Genomic DNA, 11,377 nt, shown 5'->3' on the forward strand with positions numbered 1-11,377 from the left:
TATCTGGTTTCACTGCTTTGCTCCCAGTACAGCCCATGTGCTCCTCTCTTGAGTCTTGCTGTGTGTGGTACCCAGTTCATGACTGTTTACTTCCCAGTTCACCACCCTTGCCAAGCTATTGTCCGCTGCCTGAAAATCCTCCTAACATCAGCTTTGTTAATAAGAGTTAATCTCTCCATTCTTATCTAGTTCAAAACTCAATTCCTACAGGAAATCTTCTATTAAATGCTATTTATTCCCTCTGAAGTACCATTGGGGCAACATCCCTTCAGCACATATATTTTTGATTTGAATAATAATGTTTCTCACTGCATTTAATATAGCTTTTAGTCCAAACTGAGCTCTTAATATATGATTATTAACCAAGTAACCTATTACCTTTCCTTGTAGCAAAACCAGTAAGTAAGCCTCATGTATCAAAAGTCTGTATTTATTGTTTTGAGTGTTTGAGGGTAAAACAAATGTTCAATGAAAACAAAGTTGGGTGAGTTTAGATGAATTGGGTTTTATACTAGAATTTGGTTATTCTAGTATATTATAGTTATTTTGCATGCCAACATTTAACTATAACATATAGTAATAACTCTATATATGCTTTTCGATGATAAAAATAGCTGCTATGTATTACTATGTACCAGGCATTCTGTTTAGGAACCTGGATTATCTTGTCTTATCCTTCCTATACTTGGAGGTATGTTTATTATTATAGTCATTTTACATGCAGGTGGTGATGTTGGTGCTTAAAGAAGCCAGGTAACCTGCCCAAGATCAGCCAGGTACTAAATGGCAGAGATGTGGTTTTCTTACAATCAATCTGCATCTAGAACTTACATTTTTAACCACTCCATTCAAATCTTAATGCCAAGAAAAAGAACACCATGGTGAATCATCTTTTTTCCTGTCCATTTTATAATACCCAGGCAGATTAAAATAGTCCAGAGCAGTGTTTTATGAAAACTTTTTCCGGACAATGTGAATCAGAGACACTATATTGTAGGACCCATTCACTGACTAAGCATGAGGTAATCTAAGTGCAGCCTAAGTTTTTTCTCCCACTATCCTGGTTGTATTCAGAGGTCCACTTTACATTCAATCTTGCTTTAGGAGGTCTTCTTGGGCAGGACCTAAAACAGTGAAAGGCCTGCTCTCTCTCCCATGTGGCCCACCTGTTCTAAAGGAAACACACATGCATCTCTTGTGCCTATAAATTCTGAGAGTACAGACAGCTCGTAGCCCCCAGCCGACTAGATTCTGTGGCTTCAGGGCACTTTGACTTTTTCAGAGGTAAGTGGAGCCATCTGTCTTTCAATGACCAGGAATACACTGCAAGTTCTGGGAGTGATCTCATGAGGGCCCCCTCTCTCTTTTCATACTCTGACTCTATTTTACTTCCTTTTACAGATGAGGCATTCAATGTCATGGAACGGGTTGGAAATTTTTCTTTTGTAAATTCTGTGCATAGAAAGGGTGGGTGCGTAGGTGTGTTTTTCACTCGCTTGGTATCTATTGTATTGGTGCTTATGCAGAAGTTATCTATTGTATTGGTGCTTATGCAGAATACCTTCATTTTGTCCCTCCAGACCTGCTCTCTATCCCTATCCATCCTCTTGTGTGGCCCAAGACACCCACCTATTTGGACTTCACCAGTGGACTCCCTTGCCTTCTGGATTTATGTGGAGTTTGGTCAACAGGGAGTCTGGGGAGAAGCCAGGAAGAAGGGAGGAGAGTGAGGTTGGGTTTGTAATTCCCTGGCTCCCTTCCTACTGGGTTCTGTTGGGCTGCCAGCATCCCTCAACCGAGGCTTTTTTGTCAAGCAGCCCTCTCCTCTCCTCTGATTTTGGTAACAACTCTCTTCCCTTGTGTTTTTGGGTCTAGGGATGTTGGCAGCTACCATGGTGTTACTAGACCAGGGGCACTGCATCATCCTTTGTGGTTTCCCTATAATCTGCCCACATCGTTTGTGAATACTCCCTTTATTGAACTTTCTTCATGTTACCCAGCTTCAGTGTGCTGTCTGCTTCCTGCTGGGATCCTATTTGATATGACACCTTAGTTGAAACTGACATAGAGATGCTGCCATTTTTAACATCCTGTTACATGCATTAAAAATGCATTAAAAATATAGATTCCTTAGGCCCCCATTAGACCTACTGAATCACAATCTGTGGTCGTGGCATTTGGGATTCTGCATTATTTTTAAAGATTTATTTTTATTTATTTATGTATTTTGGCTGCACTGGGTCTTAGTTGCAGCTCGTGGCATCTTAGTTGTGGCATGCATGTGGGATCTAGTTCCCCGACCAGGGATCGAACCCAGGGCCCCTGCACTGGGAGTGCCAAGTCTTACCCACTGGACCACCAGGGAAGTCCCTGGGATTCTGCATTTTTAACAGGCATCTCAGATGATTCTAATACTCTAAAGAGTCAGATTTAATAGAACTCTAACATCAATTCAGGAAGTAGGAATCAAATTTTGAGCGAGGCCCAACCTGCAGGGATTTAACTATTTTGCCAGCCTAGAAGGCTCACCGAGTTCAAATTGGTAAAGTGCTTTGAGAGTCAGTAATTGAACAATACTGTGTTCATACTATCCATGTAGCATTTGTTTTCTTTTATTTTCTCTAAATTGGGCTGAATTCTTTTAGGTGGATTAATTGATATTTCTGACTGCTGCACATAGCCCCTATGCATGGTTATTTCTTATACTTTCCTTGTATAGACATGGCTTACCAGTATCAGTTCGAGTTAATTCTTGGCCTAATACATAGATCTAATACCACTTGCTAATACTTCAGTTTAATAAGCAATGTTTGAACTAACTATTACTGCTGCATGTTTCCAGAACAACATTTCTTAAAAGGGAGATTTTTGGAATTAATTTTAATAAGGATGTGGCAGGCATAATATGGCCCACCAAAAGTGTCTATGTCCTAATCTCTGGAACCCGTGAATGTGTTCGGTTACATGGCAAAGAGGAATTGTGGTTGTAGATGAAATTAAAGTTGCTAATCAGATGACCTTGAGATGTTGAGATTATCCGGGAATATCTAGGTGGCTTCACTGTAATTACAAGGGTCCTTAACAGTGGAAGAGGGAAGTAAAAGTTGGCACACTGTGATCTGAGAAGGGCTAGATCTGTTGGCTTTGTAGATGGAAAGGGGCCATGAGCTGAGGGAGGAACTCCCTCTAGAAGCTGGAAAAGACAAGGAAATGTGTTCTCTCCTAAAGCTTCTGGGAAGGAACACAGCCCTGCTGACACCTTGATTTAGCCCAGTGAGACTGTGTTGGACTTCTAACCTACAGATATGTAAGATAATAAATTTATATTATTTTAAGCCACTAAGTTGCTGGTAATTTGTTACAGCCACAATAGAAAGCTGGTACACAAGGTTAAAAGAAATGAGGGGAGGGAGATTTCAAATAATAAATCAATACTTTAACTGGGGTCATTTACCCTGCAAACCTTGAAGTACTCAAAGGCTGTAATTGTCATGTCTGAATGTTTGAAAATTTAATTCATTCCTTAGGAGCTTTGGTGGGTGCCGTGGGGACTTTTTGATATTGTAATTATGGGGTTGGTACAGGAGCTCATTATACACAGAGAGCGAGAACTGGGGATGTGTGGCATGCTCTTGGACCCATTCTAAGCCACCTCTTGACTGCCCAGAATGTAGATGACCTTCAGTGAGTGGCAGGCCAGCCCTCTGAGAGATGATATCTCCATAAAGGCCCTGTTCCTTTGTGTCTCTGGGAACCTGTCAGCCCATCGCTGTGCTGTTATGGAGGCTAGGCAAGGAGCAGGAGTTCCTATCTGATTATTTTCTTATCTTTTCCATTTTCTATAGTATTTTTTGTTTTTCCTATTATCTCCCAATTCTCATATTAAAATCTTTGCATTTGCTATCATATTTTTAATTCCCAAGAACTAATTTTTAATTTCTGGATGATGACAAGGCCAGACTCTGCTATCATAAAAGATGATGAAAAAGTTCTTAATCAGTTCTTGTGGGATAAGCTGCTCAGATCTGTTGTTTTGCCAGTGTTTGTAATCTTTTCTGTTTAAATTACAACTCAGAGTTCAGGAACTCTGAACTGAGCCCCCTTCTTGACTATGCCTCTCCATAGCCTGCCAGCCAGTTTTAGCAAGAATCCTGCTAAGCTAGCTTAGTGAGACTCCCCCCAACCGCGCCCCTCCCCCGCCCTTGGTATCCAATCAAATTCCTCATCCCCCCAACCTTTGATACCTAACAAATTTCTTCGTAGTAATTTCCCATCTGCCGACTCCCTCATCCTGCCTGTGGGCTCTAAATCCCCAGCTGTCCCTACTGTATTTGGAGTTGAGTTCAATCTCTCTTCCCTACTGCAAATTGTCTTGATCCCTATTGCAATAATCCTGAATAAAGTCTTCCTCGCCTGTTTAACTATCCAGTGCAGTTTCTCTTTGACAATGTTTCTTTCATATAGACTCCTTTTCTTATTTCTTTCAGTTCAGTATCTTCTCTTATCAATCAGAGAACATTAGTGACGGGCTTTAAAAAAAATTTTTTTTTCTTTTCTCTGCATTTTAAAAAATACAAACTTAGGTTTATTTGAAAAAAAATTTTTTTTTCTGTTTTTCATATTTAAGAAGCGGGCACTAAAGTTCTTATTGGAAGTTCTGTGTGTGATTTGTCAGCTGAAAGGCTTTAGTGTAGGATGATTAGGCTAGGCCATTTCAATTGCCTCTGCCTCTTCCTGCAATCCCCCATCAATGCCTGTGGCTCCATTCTCTGGAGCTGGCAAGTTTTTCCAGAGAGAAATTTCCCAAACTCCTGCCTGTTGGGAAAGAAATAAAAGCCTAGCTATGTGAGTCCTGGATGAAAGCGTGGGTAAGAAACTGGCAATCTTACCTTTCAATATGTGGCTTTTATATGATCATCCTATCTTTAGTGTGGTATCCCTTATTCTCTGTGTCCCTGGTATCCTCTAGCCCATAATCCCTTCCATTCTCCATCTCCAGAGAGTAAATCTAGAGTCCTCTGTAGTTTGGGGAGGATATCTAGAGCAGTCTTGTGCAGACTCCCAGTCAATCTTCCTGCTTTTAACCCTGCTCAATTTCCTACTCTTTTGGAGGTATTACTAGTCTTCTGAGTCTTTTAATCATTCTGAGGAAATAATTGGTTGGCTTTTAGTTTCTTTCAGTGCTGCTTTAGGATTAAATTTTCTCAGGTCTGCTAAGTCAGGATCACTTGTCAATCTGCTCTCCATCCTCCAATATTTTGTTTCTGTCTTCTCCTAACTTTTCTTTGTCTTTCCTAAAAATGGAGTATCAGAAAGTGTTCAATGCATCACGTTTAACTGGAAGTAAATGTACATTTTAGAAAGGTTTCAAGATATTAGCTAATTATCTTTTGGTTTCCTCTCAGTCAATAAGAAATTCAATTTACCTTAACATCCCAGTTCCTCCCAACAAACACAGAATTAATAAATGGCGATGGAATGATTGATTTATTATATAAATAGACGCACTGTATCCTTGACACTTTGTAAAGGATGTAAAGAAGTACCATATTAAATAAATCCAATCGAAGGCAAATAATTCACAATAGAGTATAAATTACATAAATTTACACTGCCTCACCCAGCATATTGCATTAGAGCCGAGGATTATCTCAGTAATCACCTAACAATAGGGGTCAATATTGATTTTAACTGCTAATTATGTCAGGGGTATGCCCCCGAGTTAGAATTTTAAATCTCATTCTGTTTAATCTGAAAGCACTTCCTGAACTCTGAGTTGTAATTTAAACAGAAAAGATTACAAACACTGGCAAAACAACAGATCTGAGCAGCTTATCCCACTAGAACTGATTAAGAACTTTTTCATCATCTTTTATGATGGCAGAGTCTGGCCTTGTATTTTGGACCAAGGAGTCACAAACTGGGATACTTAAGGCCAACCCAGTGGAGTAAAGCGCCCAACAAACTTAGAATTAATAAATGATGATGGAACTATTCAGTCATTAAGATTGGATATTTCCCTTGTTTGTCAAGGGCATTTGAGTATAATTTAAGGAGTAAAGTAAAGAAGAATCAAGAGTAAACATGGAGGAATATAGTGAGTTACTATTTGGTAAAATCCAGGACTCATTTTTCTCTGGAATAACGCCTCAAATCCCTGCCTTCGTTTTAAAGGATATAGAAGAAACACTGATGGCAGCATTTTCTCAAAGCCAAGAATGATTCTTGGATCAATCTTATCATGTTCTTCATTTACATAAATTAAATTTGATAGTGGCTGAGATTTTTACGAAATATTTTAGGTCATTATTGATCAGCTCAGCCACCCAAGGGACCCTGTTTAAAATAGGGTCCTGAAACTTCATATGAATGTTTCATTTCCTTGGATGTTTAGATCCAAAACAGGGCTTAAAATATCTTGTTGGTAGATAGATATGAATTTTTGGCTGTTAAGGAGATGTAGAAGATCAGTTGAATTAACTCCTGCTTCACTCCATTCTGAACATGTTATAATGTTCTAGAACATTTCCAAATTTTAAAAAATGCTTCTTATTGAAAACAGAGTTCAATACGTTGATTCCAGGCGGTGACGAGAATCTTTTACCTGTAAAATAAAACTTACATTCAGATACTCTTTCAACAAGCCAAATAGTTTTCCATACAAGGAAATGTATACTAGGTATGTTCATGCTCTGTCTTTAGTTTCAATACAATGAAACAGACTTAAAAGTTTTTTTGAACTACATTTGTCAAATGTCCAGTTAAACTATTGCACTGTCAATATTTCAGTCTGCAAGTATGTATCAATTAAATGTCTTAACATGCCCTGGGTTACAGAAAAACATGTTTTCTTGTTTAATTTTATGAAAACATCTACCACAGTGCCTGTCATATGATAGATGCCTATTAAACATTTTCTGGACTTCCATACCTGTTAAATTTGTTGACTACCCACTGAAAAATAAAAGGTCTTCAGAAATAAATTATTAAGCAAGACTTAGGCCTTTTAGGCAAGTGAAGATGAAGAAATGTTCAAATCATAATCTTAAAGTAAATACGTTATCTGTCACTTACCCTTAGGCACAATTGATATTTAGTTAGTATTGGATGTAAAATATCAATTATACCAGTTGGTGTATAGCCACAGTTCTGAGTACCTACCCCTTTCTCTGCCCTCTGCATCCTGGACCTCCCTACAATCCAGCAATAAAAAATTACAGCCTGGCACAGTAGGGGGTTTTCATGGAGTCCATTCTGACTGACAGATGTCTGGGATATACTGAGTATATCTTGACTATCACCCTCTTCATTTACCAGGTGATATTTGCTTAGGGAATGCAAATAAATTTCAATAGTAGCTGGATACAGATTTTATTAGCATGCAAATTAGTTTTTTGGGGGACTGGGGGGAATAGAATTAGCATTTCCCAAGCTCTTTTTCACTGAAATATTGTTAGTCTACTTGAAAAATGCTGGATTGAGCAGTTACACCTATTCTTTGGTATAGGACTTTTCAGAGCCTTTAATATTTGACTTTACATTTTAACTCTCTAGGATTTAAGGATTACTTGACTATGAAACCCTTTTTTTCCCCATGGGACACCAATTAATGTCAATTGATATAATGTGCATTAAAACTCTAAATATTTAGGATAGCCCTTGCTGCTTCTCATATATGTGTGTGTGTGTGTGTATATATATATGTGTGTGTGTGTGTGTGTGTATATATATATATATAAAAATTAGCATTATTCACTCTTTGTTTTTTTTAATTTATTTTTTAAATTTATTAATTTTTGACTGCATTGGGTCTTCGTTGCTGTGCACAGGCTTTCTTTAGTTGCGGTGAGCGTGGGCTACTCTTCGTTGCAGTGCGCGGGCTTCTCATTGCGGTGGCTTCTCTTGTTGCAGAGCACGGGCTCTAGGTACACGGGCTTCAGTAGTTGTGGCTCACGGGCTCTAGAGCACAGGCTTAGTAGTTGTGGTGCATGGGCTTAGTTGCGCCGCAGCATGAGGGATCTTCCTGGACCAGGGCTTGAACCCATGTCCCCTGCACTGGCAGGCGGATTCTTAACCACTGTGCCACCAGGGAAGCCCGACTCTTTGAATTATCAATTTTATGGCAAGGCAGAAGAAAAGTTAATGTTGATTAAGGCAAAGAAAAGTTAGAGTTGACTATTGTAGTCAAGGTAGGCTAGGTCAAGCTGTGGGAACACCCAATCCCCAAATCCTAGTTGGTTTAACACACAACAGTGGCTCATGCAAAGGCTGCTGTGGTTCGAGACACTGTCCTTCAAGTAGTGACCCAGTGAAGTGGCCGCTTTTTTCTTACGTTGGGGAGCTGATGGAATGTTTGGTGAGACTTCCTGTCTCTGCTGAAGCTGTAGAGCAACAATCAGTATTATGTAGTTTAGTATGTTGATTGTCCTTCATTTTAATTTTGGTAAATACGTAAATAACAAGCTATGTGTTTTTACCTTCCTCCAAAAGCACTTTTCCCATTCTGCAAATTAGCCATGGGAAAGTATGAACTGGCTTTGCTTAGCTCATTCTTAGAGTGTCTATTCTTTTTATCATTACATGTTCAGGTTTTTAAATATTCAATTGATGCTGTAGACACACAGAGTTGAGAGTCTGGTTATTAGATTTCTTGCTTTTTGGCATCTTGCTTACATATCAGTATTGTTCCTTTCAATGTTACTTATTCTTTGTGACTGGTTAATTTATGTGTAGATACTTAAACAAGAACTCTACATTTTTTTCCTAAACATCACAAGTGCTTTCTCTTACCATGATTATTTTCCTTTTTGCATGAATCCCAATACCTTTATTCTGAATCGCAAATTCCTGGGTGACTAAAATTCTTAGAGTGAAAATTAAATTGGGAAGGGGCTGACTACCAGAAAATAAACACCTGCTTTATTAATACAATAGCAACAGAAAGGGTTTCCAATTTTTTTTTTTTTTTTTTCGCGGTACGCGGGCCTCTCACTGCTGTGGCCTCTCCCGTTGCAGAGCACAGGCTCCGGCCGCGCAGCCTCAGCGGCCATGGCTCACGGGCCCAGCCGCCCACGGCATGTGGGATCTTCCTGGACCGGGGAATGAACCCGTGTCCCCTGCATCAGCAGGCGGACTCTCAACCATTGCACCACCAGGGAAGCCCTAAGGGTTTCCAATTTTTAGAAGAAAAATAACATGAACCAGCACCACCTGGTGGGTGTTGCAAGATGAAATGCCCACATTTATTGTTCTGAGAGCCCACTACCACCCTGCAGATGTTTCATCAAGGACAACTGCCATCAGAGCTGCTGCAAGAACGTGCTTCTCACTGCAGCTAGCTTCACAGTCAGCTCCTCAAACAGAAGACTGAAATGATATATCATTCCTGTTTTAGAAGCTTTTGGTGTACAGAACTTCTCAATGTGGTTAACACAGTCTTGCTTCTTGAATTTAAGGAACTCCATGAACCAACCTATCGATTTTTCTGTGATACAGTCTGCCAGAGTGCTCTGCGAAGAATCTTTTTTTTCCATTCCTACCATGTCTGGGTGAGAAGAGAGGAAAGGGTGGAAAGGTGCCAGTGTACTAATAGGCAATTCAGGTGATGCTCTGTGCTCCAATTCCTTTCTGTAGGCATTTCTTTTGGCAGCTGCAGCAGCTTGATTGGGGGAGAAAGAGGCAGCCCACCAATCACCTCTTCTTTAAGTCCTATTTTTTGCGTTCATAGAAGAGATCTGTCTTAGAGCTCCCAAAACTGACAATCTTTGGGCAACCATCTCTGTCTTTCTCCTGGATGGTGCACTCCTTACAAAAATAGGCATCTGAAACTCTGGGGCCTCCACGGATCACACAGCGTCCCTGGTAAGAGCCATAGTTACATTCATCACACATGTGCACCAGGGTGCAGGGACACACGTAGGAGTCACAGATCACACACTTGCCATCCCATCTTTCACACAGTCTTCCAATGGCAACACCAGCCTGCTTGCGGCAAAAGATCAAGTCCGGGTGATGTTTAGCCATAGCTCCCTCTATGCCACCCCATGATTATTTTCCAAAAGACACTCACCAAGTGAGAAATCTTCCCTGATTTTGTCACAGCTGACAGTCTCTGTTGAAGAAAGATTCTCGTCTTTGTTATCAAGGGCATAGGGCAAAGGATATGAACACTGATAGAACTTCATAAGAGCAGCTGAACTTGGTATCTTGTGATGCCTAGTCTAAATCCATGGTTACTAATTTTTCAGTTTTGTGAGTAGCACATTCACTCACAGTTCTTCACATGTTAATAAAGCCTCTAGTATTACCTCCTGCCTCTCCCTGCGTGTGAACACTTTATTGGAAGGAAAGGAGCTAACCTTAAGCTGGTGTTGACCAAGTTCTTGGCTGAGGCCCCTATAACAAGACAGATTAACAAGAAAAAAGCATACAAATGTATTTAATATAACTTTTACATGACACGAGAGCCTTAATAAGGAAACAAAGACCTGAAGAAGCGATTAAACCAGAGTGTTTTCACGCTAGGTTTGATGAAGTGTGGAGAGTCGTGGAAAAATGCGATAGGATAACAGAGTATGAGCTAAGGGTAGTACACGGGAAAAGAGCAAGGCCTGTTCAGATTCCTTTCAGCATCCTTCCACCTTGGAAATAAGGATGTTCCTTTCCTCCCTGCATAGGGAGGGCCCCTCTCTCATAAGGGTTTTGTGACCTACTTCAGGGAAGGTTCAGAAAGTCCTTCCTGCATGTGACATTTCTTAAATTTTTTTCAGTTTAGGCCAAGGTGCCATATCTTGGGGTAGGTTATCCTGAACACCATCAATGTTGTGAGTACACATCCAGGAAACTCATTAGCTTCAATTGTACTTGATACTTTCCTTCTTGGGTTTCCTTACTCATCCTTCCGAAGTTCTCCCAGCAGGTATGGCCTTCTCCAATTTAAGAAATTCATAATGAATAAGTAGCAGATATAGTAAGCTGCAAATGGTAATATTTTCTCCTAGCCTTGTGAATTCAATGCTTTGAGAACATAATTTTCCCTACAAAAAAGTTGGATATGGGGTTTAGGGTCTTTAGCCTCTTGTATCTTTAAAATTAAAGATTTAAAAAAATTTAAATTAAATTAAAAAGCAATATATTTTCATTGTAAAAATATTAGAAGTGACAGATAAAGAGAATAAGGAAAAAATCCATCTTTAACTGCCACCACTCTCCTACACAAAAATAATTACTATCATCATATCTGTGTATATTTTTATGACCTTTTCTCTATAGGTGTAAATATGCCTATATAAATAATTTCTCAAGGTTGCAGTAATAGTATAGACACAATTTCATGTTTTCTTTTACATTTTATAAACTCTTTTCCATGTTTTTTACA

The 11,377-nt window shown here is 39.5% G+C and overlaps 1 protein-coding gene across 1 annotated transcript; it reads right to left on the bottom strand.

Annotated features, from left to right (window-relative positions):
* Positions 1 to 9,264: 9,264 nt before the first annotated feature.
* Positions 9,265 to 10,030, bottom strand: LOC132519261 (PHD finger-like domain-containing protein 5A). Its single transcript, XM_060147194.1, has one exon. It carries the CDS (start codon positions 10,021 to 10,023, stop codon positions 9,709 to 9,711), a length of 315 nt encoding a protein of 104 aa, XP_060003177.1. The 5' UTR covers positions 10,024 to 10,030; the 3' UTR covers positions 9,265 to 9,708.
* Positions 10,031 to 11,377: the final 1,347 nt, after the last annotated feature.

The sequence above is a fragment of the Lagenorhynchus albirostris genome, chromosome 4 (assembly GCF_949774975.1).
Source record: "Lagenorhynchus albirostris chromosome 4, mLagAlb1.1, whole genome shotgun sequence".
Classification (NCBI taxonomy): domain Eukaryota; kingdom Metazoa; phylum Chordata; class Mammalia; order Artiodactyla; family Delphinidae; genus Lagenorhynchus; species Lagenorhynchus albirostris.